Source organism: Camponotus floridanus, unplaced genomic scaffold, assembly GCF_003227725.1.
Source record: "Camponotus floridanus strain SB8 unplaced genomic scaffold, Cflo_v7.5 scaffold28, whole genome shotgun sequence".
Classification (NCBI taxonomy): Eukaryota; Metazoa; Arthropoda; class Insecta; order Hymenoptera; family Formicidae; genus Camponotus; species Camponotus floridanus.
The window spans coordinates 1,777,135-1,797,509 of record NW_020229414.1 but is presented as its reverse complement, the minus strand read 5'-3'; the positions used below and the strand labels follow the sequence as shown (position 1 = coordinate 1,797,509).

The 20,375-nt window shown below is 36.4% G+C and overlaps 1 protein-coding gene across 2 annotated transcripts in view; it reads right to left on the bottom strand.

Moving 5' to 3' along the window:
* LOC105256715 (dipeptidase 1) overlaps positions 1-20,375 on the bottom strand; it is a 79,572-nt gene that overhangs the window by 6,550 nt on the left and 52,647 nt on the right. For both annotated transcript variants that reach the window (XM_011266896.3, XM_025409726.1), the window contains exons 7-10: positions 14,416-14,592; positions 14,081-14,165; positions 9,176-9,251; positions 306-441 (exon numbers count right to left, since the gene is read on the bottom strand). In XM_011266896.3, the coding sequence (XP_011265198.1) occupies positions 306-441; positions 9,176-9,251; positions 14,081-14,165; positions 14,416-14,592 (474 nt within the window). The remainder of the gene's footprint in view (positions 1-305; positions 442-9,175; positions 9,252-14,080; positions 14,166-14,415; positions 14,593-20,375) is intronic.

Below are 20,375 nucleotides of genomic sequence, written 5' to 3'. Positions count from 1 at the left end.
TCGTGATCCGCTCGACCGAGTTCTCTCTCTCTCTCGTCTGATGATGCACCGCGCGCACCACGTCGGATGCATGATTTGTGCGCTTTATTAAATCCGATATTGGTCGACTCGGGTAACCCGAACCAGGCCATCGGTTATTTCGTGACGGAAACGAACGCTCCTTTCGCCTTTCTGTGTCTTCTCGTCGTAGCGACTTTTTCACCTTCGACACGCGTCTGCTTTTTTCATCAAGCGAGAAACTGAACGCGCGGCAAAGAATGGTTCTATTCTTTTCTCTTTTTCTAAGACTGGAAAGAGTAATTTACCTTTTCCACCGCCTTGAACACCCGTATAAGATTCAGACCAGCCAGTTTCTGAATGTCTCTCTCCGACCAGCCACGCGCAAGCAATTCCGCAAAGAGCTCTGGATACTTGCTGACATCCTCCAGACCCGTTGGTGTCCTGAAGCAGAGAATTTATGATGAGATCTTATTGAGATTTGCAGATGAGACTGCGCGATGTGATCGATTAAGATAAAATCGCAATAGACCGAGCAACGTCTTCTTTTTACGTGCAAAAGTTCAGAAACTTTGAGATTCGATTAAAGATATTTATAATTATAATAGTATTTAATTAGTCTCTCGGGTTCACATTGCTAAGCTCTTAAATTTTTCTATCGAATATACTAGTTTTTTAATAAAAGTTTTGATATATATTTAATAATATTATGAAAATAATAACTTTTACTTGGATGTGATAAATTAATCAAGATTAAATTGACCAACAATTTCGTGGTTTTTTTTATATAAATAAAAATGGATAAATCTCAGCGATGATGAAATGATAGCTGATATCAACGCGCGATGGCTTATAGCCACAAATGCTAATAGAAAGGTATGGGACGAAAATAATTTTGTCTCCCTCTTCATTTCTGAAAATATTGTTTTAAAACACTGCATCCACCGCGATAAATTTTCGTCGCCGGGCAAGCGCTCGACTGCGCCATAAAAGTCGATATGGAAATAATGTCCGTTCTGTAAAGCGCCAGCTTGTGAACGTACGGTGCACCTAAGACCACAATTTACATGAATATTTCCGCTCGATAAGATAGGGCTTTAATGAAGCAGAAAGCTCCGGGAGTTTAAATTAGAAAACTGCTTGAAACTTTTATGGGTCCACCTTCGTACTTTGCGTATTTCCGTATTATCTTAATTTTATTGCGTGCAATTCTTCGCGGCGATTCTACTATCTCTATTATGCATACTGAGGTACGGTGGATTATATTTTCGTTCACTTGCATTATTCAGTGCGTATAGGTGCAACCTTGACGCGCGATCGCGAATCTATAAAAAGCTCTCATCTATTATGCATGCAAGCGGCATGAACTAAAAAAGTTATTTAATATGTGTCTGTATGAGATTAATGACGTGGCTTTTATCACATTTTTAACGACGATTTGAAATAGTGTCTCTACGTGGAGACAAATTTTGGACGGACTCCCTCATAAAAGATCCTGGAAATAATTATGCTAAGCTTCGGTGACGTTTATTATTGATTAACTATCGTTTATTCATATTCTTTCCCATATTCCCTCTCGGATAAATTTCGCCCGAACAAATGTTTAGTTTGAATTATTTTGCAAAGTACCCGGGCGAAGTTTCCGCGTTTCACGATATGAGAATTATCTCTGCTTTCAACCGTTGCGTTATGCTCCGCTCTCAACCATTTCGTCTAGAATAATTATTTGCAGACTATCACCGTGGTAAAAATTGAATGTACGTATTAAAGGCATCCGGCAGAAGAAAAGTGAATCCGCGCGGAAGAAGGTCAAAGTACAATAATGAGCTGGTCGGGAAGCAGTCGCGGATAAATTACACGAGTTACTTCGGGCGGTTTATCCTTCATTACTTTAATTACCAGTACGCCGGGTGACTGCGGCGAACTTACTTTATCGCTGAGAAAGGCATGCCGAGAAAGCAACTCCTTTTACCTTACGCGATCCTTACTCGTGAATTTAGGGTGGAAATGTGCTATTAGACTGAAATTCTCGAGCCAATTTAATGCTCGCGCAGAAAAGAATGTATCTCGCTGAAAAAATATTCGTTGTGAAAATATTTCTGGAATTAAAATCGCAAAAAGTAATGAATCTCTCTATTTTAACAAAAAAAGAGAACGCTTGAAAAATATCGCTGTTTAAATTTTTATACATACACACGTACACATTTGCTATCTTTTGTATTTAATAAATTCAAGAGTTCTCGCGATCACTTAGCAAACGGTCTGAATTAAAAATTGTGGAAAATTATCAATTTAAATTTTAATTGTAATAAGAAAGAGATCCATACATATATCTCTTCTAAGTTCGAGAACATAGTCTATTTTCTTATTTAAATTAACTGACGTAATTCGGGAAATATTGAATCATTTTTCGTTCTCGCAGTCGTTTACAATTTCATTAATTTATCTTTAAAGCCATTATGCGAACATAGTCGATATTTTTGTCATGAAGATATGTTGATTCGCGACGAGCGGAAATAGGACCGATAAAAGGGCTTTAGGCTGAGGGAGCCGACGTTCTCATTACGAGAGTTATAACGAGAGTTCGTACAACACCCGATGACAACAGCACGAGGGTGGGAAGGGGGAGCAGGCTGTTTGCTGACAATGTCGGATCAACAAGAGCGGTTAGTGACTTATTCACGGCGCGTCGTGTTTCGGCTGAAACTGGCAGTTATGCAATTGTATACTGTACGCACATCGACCAACCGCAACCAGAGGGCCGTTATACCAATCACGGAAATTTCGAAATCGGGTGTGTCCATCATCATAAGCTGACTGTAATCACGGGATAAACGCACGCGGTCCAAGAGAAGACATATTGTATGCTTGCAATCCATTACAATTATTTTCATTTTTGTCTGATATATTGCGTCAAAATTCTATGAAAATATAAAAATTTGAATATTTTTTGAAAATATCTATGAAATCGATATTCAATCAGATGCGTTGTCTTTGATATTATAATACAATATTCATCTATTCAAAATGGCGATTGTTAGACTTTTCATTTTTGTTGAACACTTTTGGAGAGTGTTTAATGGATCAATAGACTCATGTTCAAGAATTTATGAAATTATTTAAGCATGGTTTTTTTTGCGTATCCAATAAAACTTCTATATGGATCCTTTGGGGCTCTGTGAAACACAGATTAAGAGTATTTTATCTAGAAGTTATTAAAAAGGTATATAACTTATATAGAGCATGATTTGTTTCGACCATGGTTGGAAAAACAAATGAAAACACTGTCTCTAGAGAGAATATATATCTAATACGACTGGATTGCGTTATATTTTTATAATATATTGCTCTTTATATAAATTTTTCCATTAGCTCACAGAAAATATTGTCCCTGAAAATGAACAAAAATGATGATAATAAAGAAAGCGAAATAAATCAATTTGGCGTACAATCGAGATCGATGGCGTATAAAGATTGTTATGTAAAGTTAGTTACAGATAAATAAATATCCGGATGATCACCGTTGAAAATATTAACCTACTACTCCGAACTTCGTCGGGGATGTCACTCATCGAAACGCGGTGATCCGAGGATCCGCAGCACCGTTGTAGAGAATTGTTGGCCGATCACGGTTACGAATGTTATTCACAATTCACGAAATTCCCAATTCTGTCCGTCGTCTCTCTTCGTCAATGGGATTGAGCTGACCATGTACGCGGAAAGCGTACGTCGTGTTCGCGTTCTCGCGCACACGTAAATACTTCTCGCCCCGGCGAGATACCCGGTGGCGAATTTATGCGGGCTAAATCTCCGTGGTATAAAAATATACGCGCCCGTGGACCTCGTAAAAATCCGCTATCGAGCAACGACAACCGTGGTTACCGGACATCGATCCGCCTTTCTCGGGACGTACGGGCTTCTTTTTGCTCCCCCGTCTTGCTCTCGCGTACCTCGTCTATTTGCCCGTCGGTACGACCGAATCGAATTCAAAAATGCCGTTTCCACGGGAAAATACGTTTCGCTCAAACCCAGTGACAGTGATTTATGGGCGAGGCTGAAAAGCGCGAAGCTCGGTGGATCGCTTCGCGGAAGAAGTGACACGCTGATCTCGATTCCCCTAGGGAAAACCGAGGAAGTGTTCATCGACATTTTGTCCTTTTTCGTGATCGTGACGTGGATGTAAAGTGACGACTTCGGATGTAACAATTAACTTTTTATATAAAGTACGATACATATAAGTGCATATATATATGTCATGTATGATTTTATCAATATCTCTCTTATAAATTTAAAGCCAATTTTTTTCTGAATAAGAAACAAACAACAATTATTCATTTTTTATAATTTTTAAAATTCTACATTAAACATTGCATGTAAATCAAAGTCTGTTTTATATTAAACGAAGACTGATGCGACTCATTTTATTTGTCTTCCATTTCCCAAAGAACGTTCATTTTCAATCATTTATAATTTAAGAGGAATCTTTTTCAACTATTTTTCTCTCTCTTTGTGTTTACGAAAACTATCCTTTTACATTTTTCTTCAACACATCTTCAAACTGTACACCATGTAATCTTTCATTACCTTCTGTATAGACTTCCTCTCAAAAGTTTAAACTTGATATACTGTCTTTGTTTTAACGCGACGTCTATGCGCAAGGTGAAAACTATAGTAAGACGGTTCTAAATTCTTCGCGCTCGTCCATAAACGGCTGCTCTGCGATGCTACTATAACCGGTCGTTGGCGGGAAACTCAACGAAGGATCCCTCGTATGAATTTTAATCTAGCGTAAAAGCTTATTGGCCGGCAGCAGGACTATCAGCGGTGCCTCGTCCTACCACGTTTAACCTCCTCGTCCTCGCGTTTCCTGCACGTTCCGTCGTCTATTTCCGCATGACCCACTTTTTTTACCTTTAGAAATAATTAAATACATTCTCCGATGCTTTTTCCAACCCATCTCATACGAATATCCCCTTTTCTCGCCACGTGCGCGCTACCGACTCGTATAATCAACGAAACGAATACCTCTTACGATTAGTTCGCTGAAATTTTAATGATTCAATCTTAGATTTTATGAATTTCTTTGTTCTCGATTATAATAACGCTACTATTTTTTTCTAAATATTAAATGAAAGCGTAAAGGTAGAACTTTTATTTACAATTCAGCTAAAATATTAGAGTAGAATTTCTGTATTTTTCTTAAGCATAATTTCTTATTGAATTCGACTTGCAAGCTGACCGATTTTGAATATTAATGTTAACGTGGATTAATCGATTTTTAAATAATGTGTCAACTTGTTGGCTATGTATCATTTCAATCTTGTATTACTCGTACGAAGTTATTCGCAACGATTGAAATAGAAATGCAACAATAAACGAATTGATCGTCGAAGAATAAATAGTGTCGTGCTTCCGGCTTTTATGAATTTCGGAGCAATTTCCTACGTGAAGGCAATGAGTCACGAGCCGCACACGCAGATGTTACACGTGGGATTGAGGATTCCCCTGTGAAATGCTTCCCCCGATTAGCTCGTTGAAATTTTCACCACGTGCTGTCAACCGATAGGGTTAATTTAACGTGCAATTAAGAACGCGGCGTTTCTGTCGTGCGGATTCAACGCGATTCTAATGCAGTAGCCAGTGCGAGCTATGCATGAAATTGAGAGACTACTCGATTCGTTTCCGTGGGGCAAATTGCTGATTAATTTTGCAAATAGTTACTATGTAAATTATTACTGACAATTTTCCATCTGAGATTATTTATTACTTTTAATCTCATTACTCCGATATTCTTATTTAATTTACAATTAGATTGACCAAATTTTTCGGAAGAATTATATAGCTTTTTTTTTAAATCTCTCTCTCTCTCTCGAATATCTTGTGAACTTTTAGAATTTTTTTGCCTGATTTTAGAAATTTTATTTTTTTTTTTTTGAAAAATACAATGTCCTTTATAATGCCGTTTAATACTTGCAGGAAATATTTATAATAAATGATGAGATTATGCAGGGAATTATGAAGGCAAGAAATTATGCAAATTTATACAAATTTCATATTACGGCATGTCAGTGGAGAAATTTTCCCCCAAAAATTTTATAGGAAGCTATTCATTGGAATCAGTTATTATTATTAGGTATCAGGTATTATTATTATTAGCATGTTGAAATTTTAACCACGAATTGTGTCAGTTGGGACGTTTCATCGTACGTGATCATTCTGACCGAAAATAACGCGCGGTTTTACCTTCGAAATTAAATATACTTGCGAGAGAATAGTTTTTGTCTGCAATGAAAGCACGTTATCGAATTTATTTGCGGCGGGTTCGCCACGAATACGAATAAAAGTCTGTCGGCGAATGAAATGCGCTTCGTCCTAAAAAATTCGATCGATCATTTATTTTTCACGTGTTCGCTAGTAAATATATATGCCATCAATGTTCGCAGAATTTCCAATTTTCAACGTAAGCTCGTTACGGAAGGTATGAAAGAAGGAAAATAGTAAACGAGGGAGAATGGTGCTTTTCTCCCTTTTTCCCCCGTTTGCGTGACACTTTTTATTTTACTTTTTCATCGGATAATTTTTAACTGTCGAACGCAAATGTGTTATGCACGCGAAAAGATTGGCAATTGCTTTTTCTTTTATCACGATGGGCGTAACCTTAAATCCCAAGTTGCCGTGGCAGATATTAAACTTTCTTTCTTTCGTAGTGCGAAATGCTAGGGGCATGCGACGGGGGAAACAAGCATTGTTTTCATTCCGATGCGACATCTTTCTCGAGATTCCGGTCGTTCGTATAACGCCACTAAAGTACGTTCTTGTTATTCGCGTCGTTCTTCTTGAAATCATCGCATTCAAGGATCTCAGACTTTGCGAGAAAGCCGTGACACATTTAGGAATGAATACGAGAATAATCTTTACGTATTGCAATAAAAGAAATAAAAAATGCAGCGTCGTGTACCGTATCGGACGCGTTGTATTCGTGTTATTAATTTTGATTTGCCATGATTGGATATGAAACCACTTTAATAAAGTTTTGATCTGTCCAGTGCTCTTACCGCAAATAAATTGAATTTAAATGAAACAATATATCGCGCCGTATGGATTGTTTCGCATTTAAAGTTGATAAATTTTAAACGATTACACAATATCAAATTCATTAAAGATTAAAAAAATTGCAAATATTTATAAAATTCAAACATTTTCTTTCAATAAAGTTAGTTTAATAAAATTTAGTCTCCATTTCATTAACTGAATGCAATTAATTATAATTACAGAGGTTGCATTCCCCATGATATTTTTAAAAAATATTCTTCCATTTATAACATCACTGATAAATATTAAAAATTTATTTACAGATTTTTATATGTAATAATATTAATTTAAAACACGATATGATATCAAGTATCCGTGTTTTTATTCCAAAATCGCGATAGTGGAATATTTAAATGAAAACAATTTGTGTAAAATAAAATTTTGGATAAAATATGTATTTTCCAATACATCAGTAATTAATGATTTATATGTTCATTTATTAAACTTTGTGTGTTTGTTTTGCAGTTGTTTTTCTCTGAATTTTATACTTCGGCACAATTTATTTGCTTGTGAGAAATATAAATAACTCACATATATAATAAACATATTCAAAATGAAAATACGTACAGTCCGTCATTTTTTAAGCCGTTATAATGAAAATAATCATTTTAAATTTACATTTAGTTCGTAAATTTATATTTATTTTTTGCCTGAAGAAAACGAAAATATTAAAATTATTAATTATTCATAAATATCGTTATATCTGCTGCATGTATTTATTTTTCCGATTCCTCGCATTTTGTATTCAATATTGTCGTTGTACAAAAATACGGGGAAACCGTATATCGCGATGGTTCGATCAGCGGTGTGCCTTTTACGTCGTTTTTCTTCTTTATCGTTTGGTCTGCAAATCACGCTTCGATGCATCCACGCTGTTTTTCAATCCTCTACTATATACATCAGACACAACCACATGTGTTTTTTTATACGATCTCGGAAACTCAACAACTTTTTAGTCATCCTCTATCGCCCTCAATTTAGTTATGGTTAGAATTGTTTTTCTTCATCCATCTTTCTCTTTTTCGTGCTCTCTGAATTTTTTCGCGAAAATTAATGGAAAGGCTGCGATTCCAACAATGCTCGTGCTACAAGAGATCGATATTTTTAACAAAAAAAATTGCGATCATATGTTACTTGATTTTCACATTTATTTAACAGATTTTGTATACTTGCATCTCAAGTTATCGCGGCAAAGAAGAATTCTGCGGATTGTTTCTGCATTGAACAGACTGCGTGAAAAGTATAACAAAAGCGGGAATAATGAACGGAAATAATATCGGTCGTTCGATAACAAACGGTTGAATACCCTATCGGATATCTCGCAAGAAGGATTTTGTATATATGGAGTTTTTTTTAAAAATGTGTCCGTACAATAGTTTCCCTCGCAGTCTTGGGAGAAATAAATGTGAGCTTCGAACCATATTTATTTATGAAGTCGTCTTGACTAAACACCTCTTGTATTTTCTTATTATTTTCTCTCTATTGCCATCTTTCTCTCAGATTATAAGCGAGATGTATCGAGTCAAATAGTCTGAATATTTATCTGAAATCGAACTAGTAATCTCTTCTCTTCTCATAAATTTCGGGGACTTTAACTATCTCCGAGTCTCACAAATGATCGGTAGCGCGGTACGTATTGATTTACACCCCGACCTATATCCAAAGGAAGTCGAAAACTTTCCTACATTTGCACTAGTTTGCAATCAGCTTGGCGGAACTAATATGCAGAGGAAAATGCGTTTACGAATTTACATTGTTTCCACTTGACAAAAAATCATAATATTTATCGTAATATTTATTTTAATGCGAACGATGCAGCTACTATTTGATATTAAAATAGTTGTTATCATACGAATAATCATACACACGTATAATTACTGTTGAATCGAACATTTTCATCGATTACTTTTGAATTATGATTATCTTACTACTCCATTAGTCACTTTGATTAATTAACTTGCACTTGATGGAAAAAACAAAAAAATTTTTGCTCTTCTATCTTTTCATATTTTAGAAACTCTTGCATCATATTACCGATCGTATTTTGACGTACAATTATATATTCCAAATGTATAATTACACTTACAAATTGATCCCGTCGTATCCAGCTCCGATGCCGACATGATCCACGCCGGCGATCTTCCGCACGTGATTGATGTGTGCTGTAACATATCATGAAAATTGCACGTATTACGTAATCGTCATAATGCCCTCTGTGCTTAGCGTACTGCGATACGGAACTCATTTGCCGTATAACGAGGAAAATTATTATTAATAATATGCTACCCTAACTGCGAACTTCGCTGCGAAGTAGACCGGGGCGATTTTTCATCTACGATTAATATACCGCGTCATTTTTTCTCAAGAGTCACAAAGAGAATTACCTTACACTTATTCGTTTTGTTCCTTTTCATTGTTGTTCGCCGGTAATGCATTTTTACACGTTTGACGTTCTCCTCCGTTGCATTTGTATTCAAGCTGCCGTAGTTGTTAATCATAATATAGCGCGAAGCGCATAATAAATTCCGCTTTGAATATAAGAGAATATTGCGCTTGTGCAAATTGAATAAGTAATCTGTTGACGTTGATTCATCTTCCTATTTATATAAGTTGAAAGGGATGGTAAATTAATTAACAATTATTATGATTGAATTGCAAAAGGTAAGAGAGAAATTGAGAGAAGCGGTAGTAATCTCCAATTGATATATCCGGTACACGGAATTCAAGTAAATTATATTCTGCTTACTGCTGGCTTTGTAATCATATTTATAAATACAATTTCCACCGCTAGGCAAATTTCAAAGTATTCTCTTTCTCGCGCGTGTTGAGGGTGGATAAAATCGAATAATAATTTGAACAGGTATAATGAAATCATGAATGCGCGCATAAACAATGAAAATTTGCATATCCGTCAGACGGATGTTATTGTTAACTCGGGAATTGTCACACGCGCGCGCGTGCATATATAATTTACATCTCGGTGACCTAATACATCACGAGTATAATTACATTGGGCGAAAAACACAAAATTCAAAAAACAATTTCATTCTCTCATCAGAATTATGAATAAATTTCACATCTCGGCTAATTCAACAAATCGCATTACTTACTTCCGTGAGTTTTTCAAGAAAATAAAACAATTTGTTATATTTTATTGATACATTTTTAATAACAGCATTTCAAAGTGTACTAAATAAGATTATTATTTTATAGATTGAATAAATTAATATAAAGCTATTACTTTTTTATTTCGCGAGCTGCATCTCTTATCAAGTTTAAATTTGGTGTAGATTTGATATTGATGTGGTTTCAATTAATTCTTGCAAATATCATCGTATTAATAAATCTTTCATAAAAATTCAAGATGGATGTAGTATTCAAATATTGTTTCAACTTTATAAAATATAACGTTTTGATAGTATTAGCTATCTAGATTTAGAATCGTGATCAAGTTTTTTATCACATTTTTATCACATTTTTATCACATATACAGATATGTTAGAAAAATATTTATTTAGTGAAAAGCATTTATGAAAGCGCTTCCTTCATTCCTTTTTAGTATAAGTAGTGGATAACGGCATGCCGCTCATGGATACAACATGCATAATCAATCGAATAAATGACATAATTCATAATCGATCAGGCCGTAGAATAAAGGCACGCATCATTGCATTCCAATTTTGTTCGAGTTTCTGTGAAGCGGAACATATCAGAAACGTCATAAATTTCGATTTTCGTGTTTATGCCGCGCATTGTTCTCGCGCGTTATCTCCATTATATCGTAAATTATATGTCGAACGACTCGGCGTAACGTGGCATGGTCTTCCAAAATTGATCATTATTCGTGAAGTCATGTCATTGCCAAGCACTAGCCTAGAAAATCACGTATCATGCAGGATGCTGAGACCAGCAGATAATCCCTAGTCCCTCAAAAATTTCAATTTAATAATAATAAAACGAGAAATTTCTAAATTTAGATATTTGGATAATTTTACATCTCTCGTGTGTTATTTTTATTGAATTAGAAAATTATTTATGTCATAATTTTGACTGTGGATATAGCCAAAAGGAGAAGAGAGAGAAATGAAAATTATTTGTATAAAGATTTTCGTAAAATGCTTCTCTCTTAAAGAAGCGAACGACTTTGTAGCGTGACTGTTGCGTGTTGTCGTAAACGGAAGGAGTTACATTTGCATTGCATCTCGTATATCGTAACAGTTGTGCCATTAGCAGGTTGCCGTGAGATCTTTCGATTTGCATGTACGATGTAAACAGCACGGTTGATGTTTGTTTGGACAGAATAACGTGCGAATGTCTCTCGAGATGCAATGTAGGTGTATTTTGATGGCGTGAGAAACATGTGCAGTACAATATAGTCGCACAAAGCGAAGAAGCGAACGCGTTTCCGTAAACGATGTAAATCTTATTTACAAAACAAAATATTATTTTACATTTTATAATATAAAAGAGATCACAATATTACATCTCATGAATTATTTAAAACCTCCCATTAAATATATTATTTTGCCAATGGATTGGGAGTAATTTCGCGCTGAGAATAAAAAAGAATTATATTTTTTTAATACAATGTTTACACCGAGAATGTTTGTAAAAAATCTCTCGAATTCGGAAATTCAATTAGAGATGCAGATAAAGCTACGTGTCGCGCAAGTTAAATAAAAGGGCACATGTGGATTGCGAAAGTACTTTCGCAATCGTGAACGTATCTCGCCGGAGGAAGATAGATAGGTAACTGTTTTAACGCGCGTAAACTGCGAGCGCGAATCGAGAAAATTGCATTCGCATTGTAAACAAAGAAATAGTCACTCGGTAAACGTAATGCGGGGAATTGCGAGCTTGCGATAGCGCGCGTCGCGCGTTATTATTAACCGATGGCGATTGTTGAGCACGCGCGCGCGACGACGGCTACGGGATGATCCACGCTCCGGTGGAACGGGATGTGGAAAGCGAGGAGGAAAACGACGTAGCGAGCGTGGTGAGAATCAATCATAAGCGTAATACCCGCTTCGAATGGCCAATCCGGTGAATCGCGCGAATCGCACAATCCCGAAATTATAATTGTGCACCCGGTATATAACGCACATTTCCCGTTCGCGTCCATAATTTTCTTCCCCGCTTTCCCATGGCGGACATAATTTTCTCCGCGGCTCTGTAACAGTCGATGTAAAGCAATTATAGAGATGCCGGCCGCGGAAGGAAGCGATTATTCAGGCACCCGGACTACGCCCGATTACGCGTCCGACGCGCGGCCATCCGGGCCAGCGATTATTGTCCGGACCAGCGATATTCGTTCTTTCTTTTGTTTCGCTTTTCGAGATATGCGCGCGGCACACAATTTGACTTTTCAATTCCGCGCGATTCAATAGCGCGCGATTGGAATTTGTAGCGTATCCCATTCGAGGAGATGCGTTCTGTTCCTCGGTGCGATATTGTATACGTCACATTTGCCTATTCTTACGGAAGGCGCATGGAAACACTGGGAAATGGCGACACGGGATTATTACGATCCTAGTAAAACTACAAATCTTGCGGGGTTCTCCGAGTTTGCATCCCGCGAGATCCCGGGAGATTAGCTTGAGAAAAATGGACGAAATTAAAGAATTTATTATCTCGCGTTTATTATCTTCGTGGATTAAGAATTATGATAGTCTCCTACGCCGTTTCCTCGGCTGTAATTTAACAGAGAGAGGGAGATAAACGTTCTGTGTGTCGATCTCGCCTTCCTCTTTGTAGATCTGAAAATTCACGTCCATGTACAAAAACTGACACCGCTTGGCAATACCACGGAACGGAATTGGCTGCACCCGCGGGAAAACGTCACGAACATTTCACTTTTTTGTCGCATTTGCCTGCAGAAACGTTCGGATTTTCGCAGGATGCATTTGGAACCGCGGTTTGGCCGCGCAAAGTGTGAACTTTGGATTACGGGTAGTACTTCGTACACACACGATGGCTTCGGCTTCGCGATCGATCTCGCTCGAAAGTAAAGAGTTAACTTTTATCAAACGTGGCACACTTGAAATGCCGGGAAAAGTTACACCATTATACCACAACGGAATGGAACTGTATTTTTCTTTGGATTGCTTGGCTACTTAAATTAATGACTTAAGTCGATTCGCACTTTTTGATTGAACGAAACATATAATATTTCGTTTCAATTTAATCTTAGAGTATATTGGAGCTCTATCCTCGATTAAAACTCCGTTTCTATATCTTTAATTGTATTAGATATATATATATATATACATACCCAAATATACGGACAAAGCCCTTTACACTATCGACGCGATCTCAAATATTAATGCCTTCGAAATTTCAAGTCGCTCTAACAATAATGCAAATAAGATAGCGATCTGTTTGATACTTAACGCTCGACCTAGTCACTTTAGCAGAGAAAGAGCTCTGGAGATGTTCATTTTGCGATGTCAATGGCGACTTTGAAAGGCGTGGCTTAGCCGCGGAAACCATATCAGTCGTGAAAAAACTAAGTGCGATAATCTTTTCAATTAGCCTTTACTGAAATATAAAAGCAGGCGATGACAATCGCCTGCTCGGAGCTACAAGAGATAAAAGCGGCAAAGTAACGTTGATTACACTGGAGAGAAGGAAGCTTAATGAAGAAAATTTTATTCAATGCTCCAATTTATCTCATTTCGAAAAGAATACAGAATTATAAATGCGAGAAATAACCGATTCCATCAGACGTCGGATCGTATTGCATGTACGTGTATTGTGCTTTATTTAAAAAATTCCGAGATAATGGTGCGTTTCGGCAAACAAATATCATGCGCTTTAAGCATGTATAGTACCTACAAATAATTGGATTTCGTTTTCGAAAATTTTATTAATGCATCGTGCTGTGCAAACAAACTGACACTGTAATATCCGTTTTTACGAGTTTCGATATTAGGTTTTGTCCAAATACTGCGAATGCATTAATAATTAAAATTAAACAATTCTCATTGCTCACCTGCTACATCCTCGAGCGTCGATTTTTCGCCACAGCTGATAAAATGGGGGTAGAAGGATACCATAACTATACCACCGGTCTTCGTCTGCGAACAAAATATTCATGTTTCGCTTAATACGATTTTTAAATTAAATAAACTGTAGAAAAAATAACTGATTATTAATATAATTTATGAAATTTAGAGTTCATATGAGATAAATTATTATACAATATTTTCTGAGCAAAAATAGCAGAATCATTAAATCTGAAAATTTATATGTGTAAATCCGCCTTGTATGAATTAAAACGTTGCATGCATTTATTATCGTTGACAATTTTGTTATCGAGGCACTTACTAAAGCTTGCAACGCGTGATCAGGCACATTTCGCGAGGAATTGCAAAGAGCGTGGGCGCTACTGTGGCTGAAAATCACCGGCGCTTTCGATGTCATCATGGCGTCTAGCATCGTGGGCACCGAGACGTGGGACAGGTCCACCATCATCCCGAGTCGATTCATCTCCAACACGACACTCTGAAAAATCACTTCGACGTTAAATAGTTTCGATACTCGTGAGCTCTCGCTTTCGCGAGATCGAGACAGGCGGATTAAAATACTTCAAAGAATGTTACGATTTTAATGTCGAAAGACATGCCTTTCGGTGCATAATTTCTCGAATACTTGCGATGGACATTAATCTAGATTATATATAAAGTGGCTCGAAAGGATCCATTGTGTCATGTCGATGCTGTCATCGTGCAACTTTTTATCAATTCTTCTTTTCACTACTTTTTATAGCCTTGAATTTCAAGTGATCTATTCAAGAGCATCTTTCCTTGTTTATTTTTATGATTTTTTTAAGATTGAGGTCTGGCAGAAGGTTAGTTATGTATCTGCCGGGTTACTTTCCGAATTAAATTTCGCATTGGTGATGAAGCGAATGGACCAGTTTATAGTCCGCGCACGTTAGGTCAGTGACACTTATTGCGCGAATCGGATTGAAGTTTAGAACGAATTCTTTCCGAGGCTACAATCCCCCGAGAAGAATGCCAATGCGAGTTGAAATCGAAACGTCGGATTTTCAGTACCATTTATCAATCGATATGTTTAAAAGATAACAATATCATATAAGATTTGTAGAAACATATTGTAATTTATATTGCAGATTTATAATGCGATACTTTAAAAATCTAAAATCTAAAATATCGCATTATGTTCTAGAATATAAAATTACAAGATATATTTTAACAAATCTTATATAGTATTGTTATCTCTTAAATATATTGATTAAGGAATTTTTTTTAAATCATGGATTTTGTAGTTTTTAAAAACAAATTCGCAAAGTTATAATAAGATTACTGTGAACGAAATGTTAGTATTAGAGTGAGATATAATTTTAAATATATGTATGTTTCATTAACAATGGTATTTGTATTTTCTGAAACCAAAATTAAAACTCGCTAAACGCTTTGACACGGAAGAATTATCCTTGTTAGGAGCCAAGTTGTTGCACGAATTCCGATTTCTTTCCTGCACAGGGAACGTTATCTCCGTTAAACGAGAATGCTTTGTTAAACTGGCAACGTGATAAACTGAATGTCTAAGGATTCCTTCTCGGTTTTCTTATTCCCCACAGCTTTGCCATAGTTGTGTTTCTACTCTTTTTTTTCTCGCAAGTCGTGACGAATTCTTAGCGTGACTTCCGTCTCGTTTCTATTCTGGATGCTTCAAGTACGAGGGACCGAGATGGAATTCTCGTTATGTTGACGGATAAATAAAGAAAACTTTATTTATTTATACAATATATATGTCTGAATGAATCTTATAACAGATTGAATGGCGTATTAAATGAAAGATTAATAATAGGAAATACATAAACTTGAGCGTAAAAAAATTAACAGTCAAATTTTTGCACGATAAATATTTTTGTTTTTTTACATATGATCTTCTTGAGATCTCTTCTTGAGGTTTCTTTATCATATTCTATTCTTAAGAAACTTAAAATGCACTTCTCTTGAACAAGAATTGGACAAATTTTCAAGAATCAGAGGAAGCTTGCGAAAAATTTCGTTGCATAGAATCGTGGAAAGAGAAGAGTTGGGATGCGGTTGGGATTGGATACGTGCGAGTGACACGCGATAGGGCGGTTTTGTAGGTTGGAGAAACTCTGATGAAAAGGAGAGAAAGAGGAACGGAAGAGCGAGAAAGAGAGAAATGCGCGTAAACCTCTAGCGATTCTTTTCCATTATTCAAGCAATTTATTTTCTGAAGAGGCATCTCATGTGTTTGCGATCTAGCCAGACTTTTCACTCCGTTTACCTCCCCTTTATCTAGAAACAATAAATTTTAATGGAATTCTTCTACTAACAAGCAAAATAAAAAATAATTACGATTACTTAATTTGCAATTCTGTTTCTACTCCGGTAAAGTGGATGCTTTCATTTATTCTATTATTTTTATCAAATAATTTTTGCCCGAAAGGACGTAATTTACAAGTCATTTAGATATCAGGAAAATGGAATCATAGATAGAATATATTCGTATATAAACATTTGATTAATGAAAAGGGGGAGACATTTCTCTTTTAGGGGACATTATTGCCCTAATCTATGAACTCGCTACTCCCCCAGCTCATTCATAGTAAATTTATTTCTTTTGAAGGCTGATGATACATATTTTTTCTGGTTATTGGAAAATTCACCCTCTAGTATCTCTGGGCTGTGTTAAGGTAGCGCAATGGCGGTTGGTGCGACCTATCGGCCGACAGGATGACGAATAAGTTTCATTCTCCCATGAGTCCTTTTGAAAGGTATCCACTCGTATCATAGATATGTTCTTCCATTCATTGCTCCCTCAGGTATTTTTCGGAGCGAAAACTGAAGGTGGAGCCGGCATATTTATTCATTCTCTTTTCATCCCTGTGTCTAATTTTCTATTTTTGATTTTAGTACAAAGCTAATTTACTTCGATTAGAAATAAATCTGAAAATTAATTTTCTTAATTTGTAATATTATTCAATTATTCAGAAATAAAATTTCGTTTCACATAGAATACTTTCAATTGCTCCAATTTAAAGTTTTATTAAAAGTTTATATTTTTATAAATTTGATATAGAATTTAAATTTGAATATATTAGAAACATTTATAAATAATATAAATAATATAAATTTGAAACATAAATAGAGATTTAGAAATTGAAACATAAATAGAGAAATATTTTTCGATTTATGTATATAAAAAATGTTTTTTTAATGAAAATAAATATTCCTCTGTAAGTTGAGTTTTTATACGAACAAATAATACATTTCTCTGGAAAAAGTTAGAATAGATAAACTATAGTTTTATTCTCTTTTCTTAATAGAAAATAAAATAATTGTAAAAATAGCTACTCTATAAATGATACATTTTATAGAATTATTATTGAAGAGAAATTGTTATTGATATTTACTGTATATCATCCAAATAATTATACACTAATAATATAATATTTTTTATTTATTTAATTTATAAAATAGAAATGAAAAAAACAAAATTTTTCTAACAACTCAACAATTTTTTATCTATCTTCTTTACTTTACAAGATAGAATTTAATAAAAATTTTAAATAAATTAATTTTTAATAAACGTTCTAACTGAACTCTTCTCTCTTTCTTTTCAAACAAAACTAGTGTGGAAAATGTGTCATGTATTTTAACTTTTATATAAATCTCTGATTAATAATAATCGGTTTCTCTATAAGTCTTTCCAAAGAAATTTTAAAATTATTTCAAATAAACAAAGTTATATAACATTTATCTATAGCAGCTATTAAGATCTCAGTCATTGACTATAACATTGAGAAATAATACGTTATTCTATCTGGTTCAGCGTTACACACAATTAATTCGATTATCTTATGTACATTTTCTGAATCTGTGGCATCCAAAATTGAATTCCCCGAAATTATACTGATTTCAATCCCCGCAATTCCAATGTCGCTTTCCGGGTTGCATTTTCCACTCGAGAGATTCGCCCGATCGAAACGGACTAGCGAAATCTCGGACAAGATTCCAGTGCGGACCACTTCCGCGGAAACAAAGGATCAGCGGGTGACGTCTCGCCTTGGTCGCATAGGAAATTGCACAGTTTGAAATGTCGAAAGTTTTTCCGATGGGTGATCTAACAGAGTCGGAGCCAAGTCGGGCCGAAAATGCGCCTCTGTCCGCGTTTGCTCGCCCCGTGGATATATATGCTTGTGAAACGTTCTCGCTTTGATTGATTCAAGTTGGCAGCGACGATCGGGATGGCCGATCATTCTGTTCTTTCTCGATGGTAAAACTTACCATGTCTGCAACACAGCCGCGCTTTGCCGTCAACACCTACGTCCGCCGTTATCGTCCAACTTCAGTTTGCGAAACTGTCGGCGCCCTACCGACTATTTAAACGCGAACTCCTAGAACAAGCTATCGCATCTGGCCTCAAAAGGGCGCGGCCAGCCAACCCGTAACGCTTTCGGAAACTTATTGGCCAGCTGTACTGCCATATTGCGTCTTTGGGAACATCCGTGTTGCTCTTTTGGTATCTGGCTGCCACGAATTAATTCAGAAACTGTTGCGGTAACCGGCCCAACTTTCCGTCGGATTCAGATTGCGGATTCTGATTCCGTATAAATATACGGCTCACTATATATTGATCGCAGATTTTGTGCAATTTCCATTATTCATATTTAGATTACACTATCAGGACACTTTTTATTCAGTTTATATATTGTATTTTTATTTATAAAAATATATTAAAATGACAAAAAGCATATAATAGAAAATAATCTTCTCTTACTGGCTTTATCGTTTAACAATTTATTTTATTTCTGATTTGCAAAAGAAGCGCGAGTGAATAGCTATTTTGCAGAATCCCGATAATATTTCAATGTAATATTGCAGTAACTAAATTCGGAGAACCGAGTTCACCGTTACGTTAAAATGAATTAAGTCTTATCTATATCTCAAGCGACTTCAGCGAGAATGAAAGTCGATTTTGGTAGCAACTCGCTAAAGTTTGCCGATGGATAAGAATGCACCCGTGGCCAGGGATAAGGGACGAGAGGTAAAAAGCGAGAAAGTTAATAAAGGACCAGTGTATTCGAAAGTTTAGCGCCTACGAGATGGTCCGTGGATCTCGGGATTTAAGACCGAGTGGACCATCCGTGAGAAAACGATAATATAGTTTTAAAGAGCTTCAATATAGCTCGCGAACGGTAATGCGCGAAAGGTACTGCGCGAACTTTATGAAATTAAGGAGGCGGAAGGCTGCAATATTGATAACGTCGCGAAGTCGACCGTGATAAGTAGTTAATACCCGTCTGTGCAAGGCTCTCGGATGCGAGACAAGTATTTCGACGACGCGATTAATGCTCTTACGTCGAAGCCCCTGAGAAATGATCCCGCGAAAGAAATATCGACTATTCCTCACACGTATAACCCATTTCTTCCAACTCTTATCCTTTTTTCACGAAATATTAACCTATTGTCCTCGGAAGTATCTAGGATAGTGTGGCATAATAAATCACCCTTCTGCAGCTTTGCTCACTCTCTTTCTCTCTTCTCTCTTTTTTTCTTTTCCTTTATTCTTTTCTCCTTCCCTTTTACTTTTACGAAAGTTTTTATCCTGTTTATTACAATCCCATTCGATTCCATCGAAGCTTCACGAAGCGATTAATCATAGAAGAAGTGAAGTTGTGCTTTAACAGCTACGTACATCGAAGAGCGGAATTTCATCCGCATTCAATAAAGTGCCCTACGTAAAAAAAACACTATATTTTTTGTTTAATCATATTTTGCATATCGAAAAAGGCGCTTATTCGTCTTTAAATGCATTCAGATCGAGATTGAACGACGTGCAAAAAGAATTACTTGCCCTACTTTGGGCCTGTGTGATCTTTCTATATCTTGCTCCTCTTTTCCGTGATTTTAGTCTGCGCTCTAAGGGCTTTGCCGAAGCAATTAAGCGAGAGCATCAGGGTGTGACTGAGGGTGTGCTTTTAGCGCGGGAGCAGCAGCAATCCATAGATATCGGCCACTTTTCGTGTGCGCATGCACGCGAGATGCGAATCGCATTCGACGGATTGCTTTTTAACGTGTACGCGCCTACAAGCGCACATTGGGAGATGCGCACACGTCGCATCGATACAAAGAATCACGTAGAAGGTTGGAAAACGTAGCTTCAGGATATAACAGGGAAAGAGGTGGTATACCTTGCGATACCGAAAGCGACGCTATTTTCCGCTTTCTCGTACGTGGCAGATCATGGAAGCGCGATAGTCGTCCCCTATCTTTTTTCGA